The sequence below is a fragment of the Carassius auratus genome, unplaced genomic scaffold (assembly GCF_003368295.1).
Source record: "Carassius auratus strain Wakin unplaced genomic scaffold, ASM336829v1 scaf_tig00018446, whole genome shotgun sequence".
Lineage (NCBI taxonomy): Eukaryota > Metazoa > Chordata > Actinopteri > Cypriniformes > Cyprinidae > Carassius > Carassius auratus.
The window spans coordinates 182,126-205,918 of NW_020524891.1; the positions used below are offsets into that span (position 1 = coordinate 182,126).

Genomic DNA, 23,793 nt, shown 5'->3' on the forward strand with positions numbered 1-23,793 from the left:
GTGACTCCCAAACTGAGCACCAACATTTAAACAGCAGCCCCTGTTGGAGCTCACGAAAAAATCCTTTAGGGCAGTATTAAATTCAGTAGCAGTATCATTCTAAAAGCAGTATCTATTCATATTTTTTAGACAGCTATTTGTGCGTTGAGTAGCATATTTTATAGTCTTACATGTGCAATGTTCACAGTTGTGATTAAATATTTTATGGTAGCCTTTATTTTGCCTAAATAAATAAATAAATACACACACACACACACACACACACACACACACACACGTGCTTCTCAATGAATTATAATGTCGTGGAAAGTTCATTTATTGCAGTAATTCAACTCAAATTGTGAAACTCGTGCATTAAATAAATTCATTGCACACAGACTGATGTAGTTTAAGTCTCTGGTTCTTTTCATCGTGATGATTTAGACTCACATTTAACAAAAACCCACAAATTCACAATTTCAACAAATTAGAATACTTTATAAGACCAATAAAAAAACAAAAACAGTTTTAGTGAATTGTTGGCCTTCTGAAAAGTATGTTCACTTACTGTACATAGTCAATACTTGGTAGGGGCTCCTTTTGCTTGCGTGGCATGGAGGTGATCAGTTTGTGGCACTGCTGAGGTGGTATGGAAGTCCAGGTTTCTTTGACAGTGGCCTTCAGCTCATCTGCATTGTTTGGTCTCTTGTTTCTCATCTTCCTCTTGACAAAAGCCCATAGATTCTCTATGGGGTTCAGGTCTGCTGGCCAGTCAAGCACACCAACACCATGGACATTTAACCAACTTTTGGTGCTTTTGGCAGTGTGGGCAGGTTAAAAAAATTAAATCAGCATCTTCAAAAGCTGGTCAGCAGAAGGAAGCATGAAGTGCTCCAAAATATCTTGGTAAATAGGTGCAGTGACTTTGGTTTTTAAAAAACACAATGGACCAACACCAGCAGATGACATTGAATCCCAGATAATCACATTTTGAAATGTCCTGTTTCTCTTCTGCTCCAAAATATCAGCATGGACGGTTAGGATTTGTCATTGCTCCATCTGTATCTATCTGCCCTGAGCAACTGCTACCTGTCAAGACATGGGCCATTGTTCCTTTCTGCCCACAGAGCTTGCACAGTGGGTCATCTCTCAGCCCCCATCTGTGGAGGTTCACAGGGTAAGGAAGGGTGTCATAAACGGCCCTCAGTAAAAAGGATATTCGGTATGGATCCAGCCTCCAGAGATCATTCCATGACACTTTCCGCTTTGGGAGATCCCTCCGAGTCCAGGCAGACTGGGAATCCAAGTTCCACTGCCTTTGCCCTTCTTCACTCATCCTCTAGATCCCTTACTTCTCCCTGGATCATGGCTTTTCTTTCCACCAAGTTGGCTTTCCCCCACGTATGAAAGTGGGACATGCCTAGGCCTTGCCGTCCTACACAGGACTCCAATGATGTCTTTTAGCTTTAAGTTCCCTTCAGCTAGGGCTAGCGAAGCTGTGGCATCCCATTTTCATCCTAACCTTTTATATTATTCTGGCTTCACTGAATTTCCTATCTCTGGATTCTCTAAAGGTCATGGCCACCCTACATTTGGCTACTTGAAACTCCTCAAACAAGGAAGAGAGAGGTAGCTGAAGTTGCCCTGATCTGATGTATAGCCCCAGTGAAGTAAAACTAGGTGGAATTCCAAGCTACTTTCTGAGGTGTGTGTTGATCTTACACTCTACCCCTTCCACTGCAGTGAGTGGGGCATCATAAACAGTCAGCAGCCACATCAGTCTGGGAAGCAGTCCATGCTGATACAGCCATGCTTTGAATTTCCCTGGAAGTCCGGATGTTTCTATTTTCTTCAGCCACAGCTCTGCTTGCTTTTCAGTGGTGCGGACATTGTTGTGTTCCTTTAGTGACTCATAGTACCACTTTCCCAAATACTTGATAGGGTTATCTTTAATGGAGGGGATGGTCTCACCTTGTATGGCCAGGTTGTACTTAAAGGAGATGCTGACCTTCCTGATTATCTATCTATCTATCTATCTATCTATCTATCTATCTATCTATCTATCTATCTATCTATCTATCTATCTATCTATCTATATATCCAATTAAAAACCACAAGTGGAACTTTACAAATTTTTACCCTCCAATGTCTTTATCTTCTTGCTTTCATTTCTAATATATATATATATATATTTCCTAATTGTTAGTACTGATTTCATTAAACACTGAAAAAAACACACACCAAAAAACAGAAAATAACCTTATTTCTGCAACCAAAGGGTCAAACAAAGACACCAAAATACAGATAAGACAGAAATAGAAAAGATTTAATGTATTTGTTTTATTACAGCTAAACCGCTCTCTACATAAACAAGTAACATTCATTTAGTAAACAATGTATCCCAATTCAAATAATAAATAATTCATATAATATTTTGTACAAACTGGTATAGGTTTCCTGTACATAATGGTTTCTCTCATAGCGTACCATACAGTAAGAGAAGAACTTAAGGCAGAGAGTTCATACTTGCCAGTTATTGGTACAGCTATACAAGACTGACTGTCTAGTGGTATATTTCAAGGACATAGCGGATCAGTGGGCACATGAAATGTATGATTTCAGTGCAATGTCAAATGGGAGATTTGTGCAGAATGATGGCGGTCTCAATTTTGTGTGCTATCATAACTCAGTGCAAAGGTAAAATATATAAATTAAATGAGCATGGGTTCAGCAATCCAATTGTTAATTTGCAACACTGAAGACAAAAATCCCTAATGTGTAAAGGTTTGTGGACTCTTTTGTGTACTGGCTGTCATCAAGAGATTAAAAGTGTGCTAACATTTATCAAGGCCCAACATTAGCGGTTCCACAACCTTTTTTCAATGCACGAGAATTAATGACAAATCAAAAACAGCTGTCACATCACAATGAAGCCAGAGGATGTGCACACAACAGTTTCATTTCAACCAAAGTTGAATGTGACACAGCAAGTATGATTGTGGAATTAATGCCTCAGATGTCTCATATAGTACAAATATGAGAGAAAGAGAGACAAAGACAGGTAATTAGCTAATTGTACAATGCAAAGCAGGTGTTAAGAGCTCTTGAAATAATTACGAAATGCATGAAAGCAATGCATGATCAAACAGTAAAAATATAATATATAGATCAAATAAATTAATTCAATTTTAAACAGATAGCACAGATTATGTTGCAATAAGCTCACCTTCCAAGCAACACTTCGAAAATCTATAAAGCTAAATCTCGATTGTAGCCCAACTGAAGCCCAAACCATACAGACCTTGGGAAAATGACATTTCATACATGGCATTCTTAACATTACAAATGGAATAACAGCATTCACTGGAGGAGACTCCAAATGGAAATGTCAAGTGCGTTTAGCCGTTTTTACACAAAGCTGTCAGCTGGCATTCAATAGCTGGAATCTTGGGACCAAATTTTGGATCTGAAGGTCTGCTGCCGTGGGATATTACACTTCTGTCAGATTCCTGTCTTGAGGAAATAATTATTGTCTGCACTGGGGCTACTGAAACATCATTCTGGTTATTCTTCTTTCATATCTGCAACAAACTAAATGAGGTATGCTGTAGCGTCTGATACCCTCAGCGCTGTTTTTGCGAACCACACCTCATCTTTTGAGGTTTAGTTCAGACAAACAACATCAAACAATATGACATCAGGAAAAAAGTACAAGAGTTTCCCTCGGGTACTAACCAGCAAATCTGGGCACCGAAACCAAACTCCGCTTCTTACATACTTAATGTGGTGATGGATGAGAAAGAATGCGCAACAGGAATAAGACGTGACCTCTTTTCAAGCATGTCGTGGCTAGATTCTGTATTGGCATTAGGGAATGCTTCTGTACAGCATACGTCCTACATAACTTAAAGCAATAAATTACCTGCACAGAATAATGGCATTAAATAATGTGATTTCCCCCTCGCTGATCAAACAATGGCTAAGGAAGTGTCTTCAAAAAAAGAAAAATTATAAAGATGACTGTCATTCTATTACTTCGACTGAAATAATTATTTGAAGTTAAATAAAATAGCAAGTATAAAAGGTACAGAATAAGATAAATCAAGGAACGACACACAGAGCAGTGAAAAACATCTTCAGTATCCATGGAGAAAATACCAACTGAAGTCACTCACTGGGTAGGCAGTGTCCTATTGTTTATATACAAAAAGTAAAACTGAAAATAGATTTTTCTTCTCTGTACACAGCAAATGTATTCTTCTCTTTACAAAAGTCTTTGTTCTCTTTTTTTGTCTCCCCACCTTCCATCCCATTCACATCTAAATCCCATCACGAGTGCACAGAGCTCCTCCTGTTGTTTGTGATAAAGGCATGTCTGTTTGCGGGGCGCCCCGGTGCGGTCAGTCCAGTGAAATTACGTCAGGGATGGATCCGTATATTACTGATGTGGCGGCAGCGTCAGAGCGCGAGCGGGACACGTTATTGTGTGGGTGGCTGTCTCTCAGACTGCTGGAAGATACCAGACTGCTGCTGCTTCCGCTGCTGCTGCCCCCGCTGGCTGGCACTAGTGAGCTGTTCACCGGCGTCCCCGGCTGCTCCAGGAAGAGCTGTGAGGAACCATAGGGCATGAAGCGGTTCAACAGCAGCTCGTGGTCTTCTGACGCAGAAGCTGAGGCGGCGGCTGCAGCGGCCATGACCATGTTATAATGCTGTGGAGAGGATAAAATCAGCAAATTAAGGCTATGCTGATGATTAGTAAATAAATGTATATGCTAATTATCTCTCAGTCAGATTTGGGCCCTAGTGTATCCAATCCATTTAATTCGCCATTAGATTTGGTTAAACACAGGTGTTTGTTGGAGCACAATGCTGCCCCCTAGCAGTGATGTGCTGCGTGAACTTACCTGGTGATTGTCCCCTTGTAAAAATGAGAAGAAATTCAGATCTGTCGAACAAAAAAAATAAAAAATAAAAATAAGTTGTTTGGCATAATTTTATATGAAGTATTTTTACATTTTTAAAACACTAAATCTTTGATCATTGGATTAAAAAATAAAAAAATAAATATATAATCTAATAAACTAAATAACACAAGTTTTTTTTTTTTAATGAAATACATAACTTTTAGCATGCATTACATTGATTAAAAGTGGATGTAAAAGCTTTTGTTATATCACAATAGATTTCCATTTCAAACATGCTGTTCTTTTGAACTTTCTATTCAAAGAATTCTGAAAGAAATAACGTATTATGGTTTCCACAAAAATATTAAACAGCATGACTGTTTTCAACATTGATAATAATAAATAAATAAAAAATTATTGAGCATACATTTGTCATCACAAAATAGTAACACTATTTCACGACAATACTGTTTTACAGTATTTGTGATTTATATATAAAAAAAACGGCATTGGAAGCATAAAATACATTTTAAATTCTTTCAAAATATTACAGATCCCAAACTTTTGAACGGTAGTGACAACCAAGACAAGTCAACATGAACAGTACCAGTACATTCTCTATTATATTTGATGAAATATTATTTGAGTGGAATGATGACGGTACCTGAGAGGTCACTGGGTGTGTGGTAATAGTGACGGTAGTCTTGAATGAGAGGAGGAGGGGGAGGGATATAGTTTGTCTCCATTGCTGGCATGCTGGGAGCCCGTGCCAGTGGAGACGCCTGATGATGCAGATTTAACACTCTGCAGCAAAATAGAACAAAATGATTAGTAAACTAGTCAAATATAAAATTATATTTTAAGTAGTACAAACAGTGCCTCCAATAATTATCATAACATTTAAAATCACATATAAACGTGAATATCTTTGCATTAGATGACAAAACATGAATCAGTGTTGCACTTATAAAAAATAACTTACAAATACACTTTTCATTTTCACAAACATTTTGTTGGGTTTTAAAATGTAAAAAAAAAATACACATACTGTTCACAATAACAGAAATGTAAATTGTTACCCTTTGTTGATAGGTGGGGAGGATGGTGATAGAGATGGACAGGCTCTTTTAGGAGGAGGCTCTTCGTTTTCATTTTCATCGTCGTCATCATCATCATCTGAGGAGCTGTCTAGTGTCAGGTCAATCACCTCCACTTTCTTACTGCTGCTGCCATGGGACGAACTGTTTCTGTGGTCTGACACAACTGACCGACACGAGTCTAGAGAAGCATTAAAAAAAAACAGACCCTCACTGAATCAAAAAGAATGTAGCATGCAAATGTCTACACCTTTTAGTATGTATATATATGTGTGTGTTTGTGCGTGTGTGTGTGTGTAATTGAGACAACTGTCTATAGTCTTCTTAACAAACATACAATACCTTCAATGCCATTTGATGAGGCTGACACTTCCTGTACCACCTTTTTGGATCTCATAGGAGCCCAATTGCCATCTTCTTTAAACTGGATCTCATCACAGTCCACACAGCTGCTCAGGATCTCCATGAACAACCTGTAGAAAACAAAGAATAATCAGCACAACTGTTTTTAACACTGATAAGAAATGTTTCTCAATCACCTAATCAGGATGACTTCTGAAGTATCATTTGACATTGAATATTGGAGTAATGGTTGCTGAAAATTCAGCTTTGCCTTCAGTGGAATAAATTACATTTTAAAATATATTCAAAGAAAAAAGTTATTTTCACTTGTAATAATATTTCACACCATTACCATATCACTATATTTTTAGTCAAATAAATGCAGCCCTGGTGAGCATATGAATTTTTTCAAAAACATTTTTAAAAAATCCTATCGACCCCGAATTCTTTGAACAGTAGGGCATAAGTGCTCATACACTTTAGACAATGATGTATACCGCTGTTGAAAAGTTTAGGATCAGCAAGATGCTGTTCTTTTTCACGTTGTATTCATCAAAGAATCTTGAAAAAAATTATCACAGCTTCCAAAAAAATATGAAGCCGCACAACACTCATAATAAATCAGCATATTAGAATGATTTCTGAAGGATCATGTGACACTGAAGACTGGAGCAATGATGCTGATGAGAATTCAGCTTTGATCCCAGCAATAAATTATATTTTAAAGTATATTAAAATAGAAAACCATTCTTTTAAATTGCAATAATATTTCACAATATAACTGTTTTCTCTGTGTCAAATAAATGCAGCCATGATGAACAGAAGAGAAGAAATCATACTGATCCCTAACTTTTGAACGGCAGTGTACATTAAAGCAAGCTAATAGTTTATGCATATTTCAGATGGCTCACAATCACAGGTGTAAAAGAGGAGATCAACACTGACCCGTCAATAATAAGGTGCTCATATGGGGCTTTCTTGTCGCAGACCGGACACACCCAGGTGGGTTTCTTCTCATTCATTTGGATGTAGAGTGTAGCATCAAAGCATTGCAGGTGTGAGCAAGTGAGCGCTCGGCAGGGAATCATCAGTCGCATCTTTCCCAGCTGTTCAGTTACACACAGATAGACACACATTATGTCAGCATTCATTATAAGGCTACATACTGCTTTCAAACTTTATGACAATGATGATAATAAAGAAGTTTCTTATCTCTAAACTGCTAGCTTGTGGTTTATTCTCCATCGCTCAAATATATTAAACTGACAAAGAACACAATATGGGAAATCAGAGAGTCATAAGCAGAGCTCGGTGGACACAGTGAACAGAAGCAGAGTTTCATTATTCTGACAAAATGATTAATGAAATTGAGTCCAAAGGGACATTACAAGGTTTAACAGAACCCACTGAAGAGAATCAAATCTTTCTTCAGGGTTGAGGGTCCATTACATACCGGACAGAGCAAGGAAACTCGCAGGCTGGTGGTGGCAATCTCACTGTCAGGGTCAGCGGTAAGCTTTTCTTTGACTGAAGAGTGAGCACAGAATACAAAATCAATCAGATCACCTTTTTTTTTGCAACATTGAATATCTCCCATCCTATTCACACACAGCTAATAGGAAGCGAAGTAACTTTGCAGGTTATTGGAAAAAAAATTTATTTTGATAATCACTTAATTATCAAACAAAACAATATTTGAAGATGTCAAATTGGAGCACTGGTAGGAAAAAGCCTGACAATCTAAAGTTAAAATGTTGCAAAATACATGAAGTGGAAGAAATTTGCACTTGTCTGATTAACATTAAGTTATATTGAGACTCAATTCAACTGTTTGAAGTCCAGAGTTAACCTACTGAGTGCTCTTGAGTGGTCTGGGTTTCTAATGCCTTTTGACCGTAGTCTCTGTAGCAAAACTGAAGAGGACTGCTGACGGACCAGGTACACTGCCATGGAGTAACTCTGTATGGACAACAAAATATTTAAAAGGCTTAAAAATTACTATTTTTTTAAAACCATTAGATTCCGAACAGATTTACATTCATTACCCTTCCGATTTCCGACGTCCATGACACAACAATGGTGTTGGGAACTGTTGTAGACAACCTAACCAGCGAGGTAATGTTGATGGGTCTGCTCGGCCGCTTTGGCTCCACTCCATTTTTGGTTGGAGGAAGATATCCCTGAGGACAACCACAAAAAGGCATTAAGATAAACAGCCAGCCCAGAACATGAAACAACAAACTACATATGTATCTGAAATATACATTTGTGGAGGAAAAGGCTGTAAGATGCTGAAAACAAGAAATCTTTCAAACAAGTTCTGGTTCAAGTGCCAAATACTTTGTTTTCATCTATTTGTCTGATGGTTTCGTACCGTTTCAAAAAATGTTTGTCATTTAATGACTCAAAAATGGTTCAACTGAGTATAAACAATTACGAAATACTTTACACTATAAATTAGAGATTTCATGTGTTAATAATTTTTTTCATTTGACTAAAAGTTTCCTGCCGTTTTGTGGCCAAAAATAAAGCCTGACTCACAGGGAGGTTACAGGGTTTTCCATTCACTTTCACACAAAGGTTGGGTGGGAAATGATCTTCCTGAGGACAGCTTGTCTCTGATAAGCAAAACCTGAAAAATATGTGTTGAGATTCTTTGAGGAATGTGTGGGAAAGACTTCCAAAACCCTCTCAGAAACCCAAACAAAAGAAAGCTCTGAAGATGGGGGTAGGTTAGCTTCCAACACAGAAAATCAGAAAATATTCAATATTCAACCACACAGAACTCTAAACTGCAAAGAATATGCTATTTTACATGTTAAATGCAACATTATACATTATAATAAGATTTTGTGATAACAAAACATTAACAATGGTGGCAAGTAAAATGATACACTTTATTTAACTTAAATTATGTTTTAAGTTTTAAAAAGTTCCAGCTGAGCTTTGGAGAACTTTTGTTGGAAACTGTAGTCTTATCATACCTTAGCTGTACTTGCACGGTGAAGTCACATTTGGTCCCAGAGATGTCCCTGTTGAGACAAGAGGATGGGAGTAAAGGAATGTGTGATAGAGCGTGGGAGAGAGAAGCATACCAAACATTCTACAGGACCGCTCGCTTGGGCACGTTTTATAAGCACTTTTGTCTGCTATGTAAGAACAAGAGGAAGATATCTAGAAGACCAGATGAACTGCTAAACATTTGTTTTAAATTCAGCAGGTTTGCAGTTCTGACTGAAATGTATTACAAGCTCAAATTACGGTATTTCAAGCACTCCATGTTAACTTGTCTAACTTTGTCAATGAATATCCCCCCACACTTACACTGAACTGCTGATCTGCTGAACTTGCTGAGGCGTTAGTGCAAACGCAAAACATGTTTCCTGAAACCTCTGACTGCTGTCTGACGCTGTAAAAAAAAGAGAGAGGAGACGATTATAAAAGATGGAGAACCTATTACAGCACTCTATTGATGAAATGATAGATGAGAAGGAAAAGTCAGCCAAGCTAGTGAGTCATTTTCTTTCCTACAAAGTCGTTAAGTCAGTCGTTAAGACAAAAAAAAAAAAAAGCTAAAAAATAAGAATTTAAATACAAATACAAAAAAAAAAAAAAAAAAAAAATCTGCAATTACTGCAATCAAATGCAATTGATAAAAATAATAAGGAATTCTGTTCCACACAGTCTTAAGAAAATGCTTTATTAAAGGTCTTTCCATACTAAACTTGATGCAAAAAAGCGAGGTGAATCGGCGGCGAACGGTCCATTCACACCGAACGCAAAAAAGATTGTTCACCTTCTGCTAATTCACGCCTGCATGGTAGGTGGGACCTACCAACAATGAATTTTTCCTCAGATATTATCTCGTAAATGTATTCAACATCTTCTGCTGCTTAATATACAGCATTAAATTAAAATAAACAAAGTTGGGTTCTACACATAGAAACAAAAACTATCTATTAATCCTTACAAGAATAGTCTACAATCTAAAATATAATTAGAAGTACAATTAGCATCAAGCTACACTTGAAAATGTATGTAATTATTAATGTATTTGCTGACCCACTTTAAACCATTAAGTGCTTGTAATAACTTTCTGATTGTAATCTATAGTTGATCTTGATTAAGGAAACACATGCACTCTTTGTGTTTAATAACGCTACACTGCTAATATTTGTCATAAACATCCTTTATTGCTATAAAAATACCATGAGCTGCATACAAAACACATACAGAAAATGTATTGTTATAATCATTCAGTCTTTTTGCTTTCTTATGTCATGTGTAGAAAAATGTTTCACATTTTAAAAAATGGTCAAATTTCTCAAACTCTCATAATAAAATAAAATAATATAATATAAAATAGAGCATCTTATCTCTTTCCTTTAGTTTGTTTCTTATCCATTTGACTTACAAAAGGAGATTTCAGGCAGAATTACGTAATTCAGTGACTTTTTCATAAGGTTAACTAAACAGTAAATGAGAGTTTCTCCGTCATCTCATTTTGTGCGGCAAATATATTTATTTGTATAAATTAATTCTATAATAATTGAGATTACATGATATGATTTTCAAAAGCTCAAGTGATTACCTTTTTTTATTTGTTAGAATATGTATACATCAATATTTTAACTAATTCAAATTTAGTTAAAATTAAAATCAAATGCTGAATAATTAAAGTGTTCTGATTAACCAGTGAATTGATTAATCGTTCTAATAATCGTTAGATTAATCAATTATCAAAATAATGGTTTGTTGCAGCCCTAGTGGAAAGGCCTCAAGTATGATGTGTTCACTGAAGAGGAAAAATATTAGAGAGGACCAGCTTCTTTGTAATGTAAATGGTTTCTGCTGGTCCACATACTTCTGGTTATGTAGCATATTTTAATATTTTGCGACAGCATCCTTGACCAAGCATCCAACGTTAAATAAGGTTAATTATCTTAAACCGATAACAAAGCAGCATCTCAGTTACAGACACAAGGTTGCTGGTCCTCTTCAGTGGAACTACTTTAAACACTTGTGCAGTTTAGTTCAAAGTCAAACTCTACAACATAGCCCAAAAAACATAACATAACATTACATAACCCAATCTCCTTAAATGAAACAAGTGTTTGAGGAGCAAGAGAGAGTGAGAGAGATAAGAGGAAGCTCTATCTGCGTCACTAAAGGTGCTCCACACTGCACACATAAGTGGCTGTACTCAATGAAAGAGACTGAAATGAGAGGTCTTTTTTCTGGGGTGAAAATTTCCTGTACATTTCCGGAAACTTTCCAAAAAAATCCGGGAAAGTTTTTCAAAATTCTGGAATATTTCTGAAATGTTCCATGTTTATGCAACCCTATTTGTGAACACTAACCACTTAGTCACGTGAAGAGGAAAATCTATTCCAACTGAAGTGGAGTGAGTTTAACAGTGAGAAGCCGGCAGATGATTAATCTGTACTCAAGAGGAAAGAGAGGATGTGAGCCTATTATGTAAACCAAAGATCCATCAACACTGGTTGCTCTCTCAACTCAAAATTCACCAATCATTTTCATCACATTGACCTAGAAAGAATGTTCAATCCAAGGGGCTTCAACTCAATATGGGTGAAGGACCATTGTGCTTCCTTAAAGTTGCCTGAAAAGCAATATGATGTTACAGGGTTCTTTGCTTTGCTCTGAGTCTTTACTTTGGCATTCATTTTCGTTTAAAGAATAAAATGACAGGCTTGCGCTTGAAAAATCCACATAAAAATCTTAAATGTCCTGAAGTGAAAACACTAAACGCTAGTTTTCTGAACATGTCCTGAAGTGAAAACACTAAACGCTAGTTTTCTGAACATGTCCTGAAGTGAAAACACTAAACGCTAGTTTTCTGAACATTTCACAGACCAAAACCAGTAAATGAACTTAACACTTAAACCTGCTGCAAAAATATATTAACACACATTCTTTCCATTGATATTGGCCTTTTATTCTTAGCATGAGCCGGATGACTAAATATAGCGCAGGTGACCCTTGTCCAATCTGATAAGCCATAAATCACTTGAAGAGCAGCTTTATGTTTGTATAGGCAGGAGAAGCTAAAGCCTTCACAAGAGGTCTACATTTTTCATAAAGGATGTACAAAATTAAAAATGTTCAAAATCGATTAGTGGGTGGGTTGTCGGAATACCTAGTTAGTCTAAAGGCAACTTCATGTCCACAAGCTCCTGATCAATGCATTTCCTTACGGATGTTAAGTGAAGCTTTTAAATACAGTAAAAAGGTTAAATAAGGAGTTTTCAAACCAGATCCTGTAAAATTTGTAAAAGATAAATTTTTTGGACGGTCAAAGATAACATGTTAACTTAAGAGGTTTATTAAATAAGATATAGCCTACATATAACATTACACTAATTGTGGACAGAAAGAAATAGAACCCAATACATAAATATTATATATAAATAAATATTTCCAGAAAATATTTTGCCATGGACACAAATACATGACAAATATAAAAGTGAATTATTTAAACAAATCACTGTGTTTTTTAATTCAATAACATAACATTATTTTAAGGTGACGTAGTTGAACATTACAAATAATTACTAAGAAATAACAGTCAAATGTGCATAATTACAACTAAGCCGACAAAAACCCTAAGCCTAACCTTTACCATATACTATAAACATGTAGTTAATAAGTATCACTCAATATCTCTTTGTGTTATTACACTGTAAATAAATACATTCAACTTAAAATAAAGTGTAACTAGAATTATTTCTCTCACAGTATTACATATAAAATTAAAGCTGCAAGCAGCGATGAACGGGCCCTCGCACCCGGGCTCACCGCCATCGTGTGGCTTTAGTAAAAAGGTGAACGTTGAGAAATATGCATTTAAACTCATAAATATAAGTGCAATATATCAAAGTTTATTCCATATGTGTGCCAATCTTCCTGTTGCCAGCAGGTGGCGCTATCGTTATAATGGAATATTGGCCTTCAGATGTGTTCAAGCCAGGACCCTTATCACACAAGTGAAGTTTGGGCAAGATCGGACATTTTATGCCTGAGTTATAACATCTTTTATTCCCATGACGAGACATCGAACTTCGTCACGGCACCATGGAAACGCCTTTTAACAAAAACTCAAGATCTTCACAACTAAACATCACACAGGTCTTTAGATTAGACTGACCACAAAAAAGACATTGATGTCATAAAATTTCTAGGAGTAGTCTGTCACAGTGTAAAATATGTCACTTCCTGTTGCCAATAGGTGGCGCTATGACTATAACTGAATATGGGCATGTAGATCTGTTCAGGTCAAGAGTCTCATCCAACATGTGAAGTTTGGGGCAGATTGGACATTGTATGTCTGAGTTACAGCAACTTCCTTTTTCATGGCGAAACATCGAAATTTGTCAGGCCGCCATGGACACGCCCTTTAACGAAATATAAAGATCTTCACAATTTAACATTGCAAAGGGCTTAAGATTACACTGACCAGGTTTGGTGTTGATCTGAATAAATCTCTAGGAGGAGTTCGTTAAAGTACAACCCCTGAAAATGGCAAAAACAACACCAATTTTGAAGGGAAAATTCAAAATAACCGACTTCCTGTTGGGATCCGGATTTCGTACCAAGAGACTTTTTTGTAGGTATTGGAGTGTTACATGTGTGTACCAATTTTTGTACATGTACGTGAAACATAGCTCGAGGCGCACTCCGTTGAAAGTGTATAGGTGGCGCTATAGAGCCATTCTGCCACACCCGGTGGAATATTGGCCTGCAGATCTGTTCAGGCCAGGACTCTTATCACACATGTGAAATTTGGGGAAGATCGGACATTTTATGCCTGAGTTATAACATCTTTTATTCCCATGGCGAGACATTGAACTTCGTCGCGGCGCCATGAACAAGCCTTTTAACGAAATCTCAAGATCTTCACAACTGAACATTGCACAGGCCTTTAGATTAGACTGACCACAAAAAAGACATTGATGTCATAAAATTTCTAGGAGTAGTTCGTCGCAGCGTAAAATATGTCACTTCCTGTTGCCAATAGGTGGCGCTATGACTATAACTGAATATGGGCATGTCAATCTGTTCAGGTTCGGAGTCTCATCAAACATGTGAAGTTTGGGGCAGATTGGACATTGTATGTGTGAGTTATAGCAACTTCATTTTTCATGGCGAATCATCGAAATTCGCCAGGCCGCCACGGACACGCCCTTCAACGAAAACTCAAGATCTTCGCAATTTAACATCGCAAAGGCCTTTAGATTAGGCATACCAAATTTGGTGTTGATTTGAAGAACTCTCTAGGAGGAGTTCGTTAAAATACAACACATGGAAATGACCAAAATTACACAAAATATGCTCATAATATTAAAAATAACCGACTTCCTGTTGGGTTTAGAATTTCGCTCCAAGAGTCTTTTTTGTAGGTATTGGTGTGTTACATATGTGTGCCAATTTTCGTGCATGTACGTGAAACATAGCTGGAAGGCTGTTGATTTTCTTGGTATAGGTGGCGCTGTCGAGCCATTTTGCCACACCCTCTTCTGAATCCTATATCAGACGAAAATTTTCACCAGGTTTGACGCGTGTGCAAAGTTTCATGACTTTTTGAGCATGTTAAAGCCCTCAAAAATGCGATTCATTCGGGAGAAGAAGAAGAAGAATAATAATAATAATTAAAGCTGCAAGCAGCGATGAACGGGCCCTCGCACCCGGGCTCACCGCCATCGTGTTGCTTTAGTAAAAAGGTGAACGTTGAGAAATATGCATTTAATGTCCTAAATATAAGTGGAATATATCAAAGTATATCCCATATATGTGCCAATCTTACCGTTGCCAGCAGGTGGCGCTATCATTATAATGGAATATTGGCCTTCAGATGTGTTCAGGCCAGGACTCTTATCGAACATGTGAAGTTTGGGGAAGATTGAACATTTTATGCTTGAGTTACAACAACTTCTCTTGCTGTGGCAAGACATCAAATTTTGTCATGGCGCCATGGAAACGCCCTTTAACAAAAACTCAAGATCTCCAAAAGTTAACATTGCACAGGCCTTTAGATTAGACTGACCACAAAATATATGTTAATCTCAAAAAAATTATAGGAGTAGTTTGTTGCAGCGTAAAACATGTCACTTCCTGTTGCCAATAGGTGGCGCTATGACTATAACTGAATGTGGGCATGTAGATCTGTTAAGGGCAGAAGTTTTATCTAACATGTGAAGTTTGGGGCAGATTGGACATTGTATGTCTGAGTTACAGCAACTTCCTTTTTCATGGCGAAACATCGAAATTTGTCAGGCCACCATGGACACGCCCTTTAACGAAATCTAAAGATCTTCGCAATTTAACATCGCAAAGGGCTTAAGATTACACTGACCAGGTTTGGTGTTGATCTGAATAAATCTCTAGGAGGAGTTCGTTAAAGTACAACCCCTGAAAATGGCAAAAACAATGCCAATATTGCAGAGAAAATTCTAAATAACCGACTTCCTGTTGGGATTCGGATTTCGTACCAAGATACTTTTTTTAGGTATTGGTGTGTTACATGTGTATACCGATTTTTGTACATGTACGTGAAACATAGCTCGAGGCGCACTCTGTTGAAAGTGTATAGGTGGCGCTATCGAGCCATTTTGCCACACCTGATGGAATTTTGGCCTTCAGATGTGTTCAGGCCAGGACTCTTATCACACATATGAAGTTTGGGGAAGATCGGACATTTTATGCCTGAGTTATAACATCTTTTATTCCCATGGCGAGACATCGAACTTCGTGACGGCGCCATGGACACGCCTTTTAACGAAAACTCAAGATCTTCACAACTTAACATCGCACAGGGCTTTAGATTAGACTGACCACAAAAAATACATTGATGTCATAAAATTTCTAGGAGTAGTTCTTCGCAGTGTAAAATATGTCACTTCCTGTTGCCAATAGGTGGCGCTATGACTATAACTGAATATGGGCATGTCAATCTGTTCAGGTCAGGAGTCTCATCAAACATGTGAAGTTTGGGGCAGATTGGTCATTGTATGTCTGAGTTATAGCAACTTCCTGTTTCATGGCGAATCATCGAAATTCGCCAGGCCGCCACGGACACGCCCATTAATGAAAACTCAAAAGCTTCGCAATTTAACATCGCAAAGGCCTTCAGATTAGGCATACCAAATTTGGTGTTGATCTGAATGAATCTCTAGGAGGAGTTCGTTAAAATACAACGCATGGAAATGACAAAAATGACACAAAATATGCTCATAATATTAGTAATAACCGACTTCCTGTTGGGTTTCGGATTTTGCTCCAAGAGACTTTTTTGTAGGTATTTGAGAGTTACATGTGTATACCGATTTTCATACATGTACATGAAACGTAGCTCGAGGCGCACACCGTTGAACGTGTATAGGTGGCGCTGTTGAGCCATTTTGCCACACCCACTTCTGAAACCCATATCAGACGTAAATTTTCGCCAGTTCTGAGGTGTGTGCAAAGTTTCATGACTTTTCGAGCATGTTTAGGCCCTCAAAAATGCGATTCATTTTGGAGAAGAAGAATAATAATAATAATAATAATAATAATAATAATAATAATAATAAACGGAGCAATTCCAAGAGGGTCCTCACACCATCGGTGCTCGGGCCCTAAATATAGCTGCAAGCAGCGATGGCGGGCTCAAGCCACCAATGCCATCGCCACCCCGGTGGCATCAGGTAAAGTGTGCCCAGCGGGCACATGCATTCATAATATCCCTCTGGCAGTGAGGTTTTAAAGGATATGGCAGTTAAAGGGTTAATCCGAATCATCTAGACTTTAAAATTACATTCACAGAACAATATATATATATATATATATATATATATATATATATATATATATATATATATATATATATTATATATATATATATATATATATATATATATATATATATATATATTTATAACTTTAGTAACACTTTACAATAAGATTTCATTTATAAACATTATGTTAACATGAACAATATTTATATAGCATTCATTCATGTCAGTTAATATTCCAAACTTAAACATTAAAACATTGTTTTATTGTGATTTTTTTCCAAGAACATTTTACCAATTCCAAACCATATCAATCTTAATAACTACCATTATTTTTATTTAATCATTTATAAGTGCTATACAATAGTCCAGGAAAGCTGGAAGAGAAAAACACTTTATATTCATGTGTGTAGAATTATTAGGCATGTTTTCTTTTGCAGATGGAATGCGCTAAAAAAGAGTTTTAACTCAAACTGTAAAGTCGAAAATTATGAAATACCCATGAGAAATATCAAACACAAATGCAATACAGAAATGGATAAGTTAAGACTTGACCATTATACAAAAAATGCTGACTGGGTCATGAGGTCAGAAAAGAAGAAGAAAAAAACAGGTCAAGAAGAACTGACAAAAAGAATTGCAAAATAATTAGGAATTAATGTGAAGATTAATTTTTAGTCAATTCTGCAAGACAGACTTTCAGGAAAGGAGGTGGAATAAAACTGAGCTCCTAAATCTTAATCCCGGATTCTGGAAGATATATTCCTCAAACCATCGGACAAGAGGAGGTGGTGCTGGTCCTTCACGAGTCACTCTAATCTGTTCATGAAGCCTATATATAAAGTCTTAATATATAGTATTTCACAATACTTCATGGTATTCTAATTAAATCATTTTTTGGAATCTTAGATTTCTCAGAACCTGACACCGAGTAATTCTGAGACTCCAGGAAAGTGGCAGCTCTGTAAAATGTTGGCACTGGAGACTAAATGCTCCCTGATAGTTTCACACCTAATTCACTTTACACACACACACACACACACACACACACACACACACACACACACACACACACACACACACACACACATTACCCACAGTGACAGTGGGACTGAGTGACATCAGATTTATGATAGTTTTTTAATTTTCTATCATCCATATAGTGTTGTATAGTCATGAAACTATGCATATTTCCTCAGAATGACTTGTCTTCTATGTGTACATTTTTTTGAAGTGTTTAGAAGCTGCACTTTAAAAAAATAAAAGACATTTACTGGTTACTTTTTTACTGTTATTTCAAAAAATCACCACGACAAAACCATTCAAGCTATCCAAAATTCATTCGCATCTGTTCTGTAAGATAAATTCTTTAAACAGTGGTAAAAGAGGATGTGGTGCTGAACCTTCAAGAGTCTCTGAAAACGTATCTGTCCATAGAGCCTATAAAGAATTATTCTTAATATACAGTTCACAATACTTCAGCTTGTTATTCTAATTAAGTGAGGGTCATTTTATCAGTAAAATACATAAAATTCATATTATTTTTCTTTGAAAGATTTCTATAAATGATTTAAATCATACTTGTTTCTACAATAATTATTTAAAAGTGATCCTATAGCTCCATCAGGTGGCCATTATTGGTACTAAGAATTGCAAGCTTCATTTATAAGTTATGATAGTTTTAATTTTTTGCTGGCTCTTGAAAATGATAAAGCTTTGAAACTTACTGTGGTTCCTTCAAATGATGACTTCTACGTATATAAACAATTATGAAGAGTTTGGAATGAAAACATTTAAAGATATAGTAAAATAACTATTGTATTTTTTTATGTTACTTTAATAAATTGCTATGGCCACACCATTTAAGGTGTCCTAAACCCATTCGCAATTTAACATCTTCAGTATATTGGATTCATGTTAAAAAAAAAGTTTGGTGTGAACTACTTGTGTCTTCTTGGAGGAGTATGAATTCATTTACAGGCTGATTTTATCATAAATCCACAATAGAATTTCTGAGTTCTGTATCAATCTGTGTTGTTGTTTGTTTATTTTTATTTTTTTATTTTTCATAGGAAGATAACTGATCCTTTACTCTCCTTTTTAATAAATGTGCTTATAAACCAAAAACAAGCTATTTATAGCTGTATTTATAAACTGTTTACTACTGACTATTAATATTGGGACAAGGCTTTATAAAGCATGAACTGACTATTTACTTTTTGAGTTTGAAATTATTATTTGCAGCACAAATAAGGTTTTTTACGATTTTTTAAAATTCCTAAAACTGTAAGAAAAGGATAAGGCCTAAGATTTCTATGTGAGTGGCTAAATTTATTTGTTTTTATAACTATAATGCATAAACTATGAAATTATACAAAATATATAAAAAAGTACAACAGTTATTGTTTTCCAATGTTTTTTAGCCTACTGCAATCATTCTAAACAGCTTGAATAAAACCTGTTAATATTTATTATAGACCACTGTAACTGTGTATAATCTAACAAACAAGTTTATTATGAAAATAAAAGTGTGTACACCAGATAAATTGGACGATAAAGAAATTGCTAACAATAGTATAATAGAGCATGTTTTATGTTTTTAGGCGTTTAGATGCAGAAATGGACAAATCAAATGTAAAATAAAATGTAATTGATTTAATTAAATATAGATTAATTCTTGTTAGAGCAAAATAATAAATAAATAAATACGTACACACATTAAAAACGCAGCCAAGATGAATGAATTACATTTTTTATATAGATTAAAATTGAAGACAGAAGCAGCTGGTATACGCGGTCACTTAATATTCAAATCCAGTAGATCCACTTCAGATATATTTCTCAACGGTTTACGTTCACGTGGCTGTTTTCATTTATATTCGCCAAGCTATTTTGAAATAATCTTGTCCGTGATGTGTTCGTTCTTACGACGAAAGGCAGAATCCTGCAGCTCGAGAGATATGTTATTCTGCCAGTGGCGGTGTCAAATAGTCTTGCACACTTAAACGGGTCACAAACACCTGCATTTAGCTCTTGTAGTGTTACAATGGGTTTATTGTGTGCATTTGTGGTAATATTTTATTTAAAAAAGCTCTTAAACAAGAATAAATTCGTTTGTTTTGAGCTCGACACTGTACGCGCTGATCGGAGGCGTGATTTCATATAGGCAGCCTCAAATATTTCATTTTCACACAAACAGTTCAAAAACATCTTAATTTAGCTCTTGGTGTGTTCTAATTGGTGAATTGTGTGATATCGCTGCAATACTTTATTTTTAATAGCTATAAAACAAGAATAAACTCGTTTTTTCTGAGCTCATCATTCCAGATGCTCATGCTCAGAGCGGTGATTCATCTCTCGTGTTTCTCACGTATCACTGACCACACATCCATTATTAATGAGCCCTGACCTGATAATAATCATATATGTTGGTTTAGCTTGTCAGTGTGAATTAAATCCAAGTATTTATTTGTATTTTAACCGATTTAAAAGAGAAACTAAATCTCCGGTAATTGCACCTGTAGGGGCGCAATTTCTCTCAGACAATGGAAGTCTGAAGCACATATACTCAAACAGAGGGACAGAGTGAGATGAGATGTCTGACAGTTTTTTAATTTTCTATTATCCATACAGTGTTGTAAAGTCGTGAAACTATCCATATTTACTCAGAATGACTTTTTGTCTGTATGAAAAAAGGTTTTGAAGTGTTTGGAATTTAAAAATGCAGGAAAATTAATAATTCCAGTTTTACTGTCATTAAAAAAAATCACCACGACAAAACCGTTCAAGCTATCCAAAATCCATTGGCAATTTAAGTTGTTTAAAATGTTTTGGCATCATGTAGAAAAAGTTTGGTGTGTATAGTGTTACTCTCCTCTGAGCAGTATGCATTAATTCACAACTAAATGTAAAAAAAAATCCACATTCAAATCAAAATAGCTGACTTCCTGTTGATCGTAGCTGATGACTGTGAATTAGAAAGTTGTCCGTCTTGATAAGAACAATTTTTTTACCGAGTTTGGTGTCTGTAGCTAAAACTAACCCCCCCACTTTTGACAAAAGGTGGCGCTATAGAGTGCCTCTTCCACGCCCTCTTATGAACTTTTGCCAGTGTCTAGTTATCATAAATACTGATATGTGTTCTGAGTTTGATGAAATTCTAAGCATGTTATATGCCTCAAAATCACCTGAGAAGTATTCCAGTTTGACATGTTGCCACGGCAACAATATTTTTAGCTATCCAATTTCCCCCAGCAGATTCATATCGGCTGTGTTTTAACATTATTCTGATGAAGTTTGAAGCAAATCGAGTAAAAATAAGATGCTGAATTCAAAGCATTTTGAAAATGACACACTTCCTGCTGCCAGTTGGTGGCGCTATAACTTTGACTCCTAATAGTCACATATATGTGATCGACATCATACAATGAATAATCTGATGAAGTTTGATTGAAATCAGGAAATGTATGTGGATGGTATTAGACACTTCCTGTTTCTCAATTCTCGCCATAATTTCAACGCCTCGCCACGAGCAAACCGTTTGAGATATCAAAAATCCCCTGGCAATTTTTCATCCCCAATGTCTTGAGATCATGTTGACCGAGTTTGGTGGTAAACGAGTAAAAAACCTATGACAAGTATATCAAATTCCAGAGCATGCGCTTTTTACATAACTCTAAATAGCTGACTTCCTGTTGGGCGGAGCCCAATGACATGCAATACGAAAATTGTTCGGCACAATGAGATCTATATGTGTACTGAGTTTCATATGAATATGTGCAAGTATGTGTGAGCTATACATCAACATTTATGACTGTGTTCCAGGGGGCGCCATAGAGCCCCTGTGCCACGCCCGGGTCCCAACCTCTGCAGGCTCCTAAAGGGCACAGATTCCAAAGTGTGCGCAAATTTTCAAGAGTTTTTGAGTATGTTAGGGACCCCAAAAGCCCCCACAACTTTGACCAAAAATATGAATAATAAACCCTAAATAGCCAACTTCCTGTTGGGCGGAGCCTATGACATGCAGTACGAAAGTTGTTTGGTTTAATGAGATCTACATGTGTACCGAGTTTCATGCATCTACGTGCAAGTATGTATGATATATGGCCCTCAGTATTCCAGGGGGCGCTGTAGAGCCCCTGTGCCACGCCCGTGTATCAGTCTCTGCCCGACCCTAATGGCCGCAGGTTCCAATCTGTGTGCCAATTTTCAAGAGTTTTCGAGCATGTTAAGGACCCCAAAAGCCCCCGTAACGTTAGAAAAAAAATAATAATAAATATAGCTGCAAGCAGCGATGGCGGGCTCAAGCCGTCAGTGCAACACCACCCCGGTGGCATCGGGAAAACTGTGCCCAGCGGGCATAAGCATTTACAGTAACCCTCTGGCAATCAAATTTTAAGGGATATGGCAGTTAAAGGGTTAATCCAACCCGTCTAGACTTTGAAATCACATACACAGAGCAATATATATATATATATATAACTTTAGTAACACTTTATTTTAATATATATAAAAAATGTATAAGTTGTGCATCGTAGCTGACACCTAAATGAACACATTACAATTGGTTTATGACTGCAAGTCTTTTTCCTCAAATGCTATTGAGCTTCAAATTTGCTTTTGAGCCCATGTGAAAAAGTAGCATAATGTATATATGACTTACAGTTTGTTTTAATAAATATCAAACATTTAATTTAATGGTGCATTATAGCTGTCACCTAGATGAACAATTACAGTTGTTTTTATGACTGTAAGTCATTCTCTTCAAATGCTACTGACGTTAGAAAAGTGTATAACAATATCACATGTAACTTTAGAGACGGTCCCTAAATTTGAGACTCTCGAATGTCCAACGTCAAGCCAACTTTATGCCTGTTTTTGTTTTGTTTTTTACTTTATTTTTCTTTTCTCTGTGCTGGATTGCTGATGTCTTTTACCCTGGGCATAGATGTCCATCCATCAATTACGAACATTCATCCGCAAATGTCCGAGCGGTCGCGAGCGCGGATGGGAGAATGGCGCATGTTTTATTTTTTTTGAGCTACTGGGATGGTGCCCCCTCTGGGAGTTGGTGCCCTACGAAGACTGCGTATTCTGCATATAGGGAGCGGCGGTACTATCTGGAAGATATATTCCTCAAACCGTTGTACAAGAGGAGGTGATGCTAGTACTTCAAGAATCTCTCAAAACTTATCTGTTCATAAAGCCTATATATAAAGTCTTAATATAGTATTCCACAATATGTTGTGCTATTCTAATATTATTGTGGTTTTTTATTGACATTGTTATTTGCTGTTATTTTTTGTTTTAATATTGTTACTGTTGTTACTTGTTGTACGGTGACCTTGAGTGGTTTGAAAGGCGCCTTAAATAAAATGCATTATTATTATTGTTATTATTATTATTATTATTATTATTAGCTGTACACTTGATAAAAAAATTAAATATAAACTTATTCAATTGTGTGTGTGTATATATATATATATATATATATATATATATATATATATATATATATATATATATATATATATATATATATATAGTGTACAGTTTTCTTTTATTGCATCTTGAAATAAATGTTTCTGAGTTCTGTGTTTGTTTGTTTTTTTATTTTTTATTTTTTTTTTTTTTTAGGAAGATTACAGCCTTTAATCTCCTCAAAATTAATGTGCATATAAA

The 23,793-nt window shown here is 36.2% G+C and overlaps 1 protein-coding gene across 1 annotated transcript; it reads right to left on the bottom strand.

Annotated features, from left to right (window-relative positions):
- Positions 1 to 4,379: 4,379 nt before the first annotated feature.
- LOC113076049 (E3 SUMO-protein ligase PIAS1-like) lies at positions 4,380 to 9,829 on the bottom strand (the record flags this gene model as incomplete). Its single annotated transcript, XM_026248701.1, has 12 exons — positions 4,380 to 4,688; positions 4,884 to 4,924; positions 5,548 to 5,687; positions 5,963 to 6,161; positions 6,323 to 6,453; positions 7,268 to 7,428; positions 7,776 to 7,849; positions 8,176 to 8,281; positions 8,368 to 8,502; positions 8,864 to 8,954; positions 9,307 to 9,354; positions 9,647 to 9,829. Coding segments are annotated over 12 exons (1,618 nt in total), but the record flags the coding sequence as incomplete, so codon positions are not given.
- Positions 9,830 to 23,793: the final 13,964 nt, after the last annotated feature.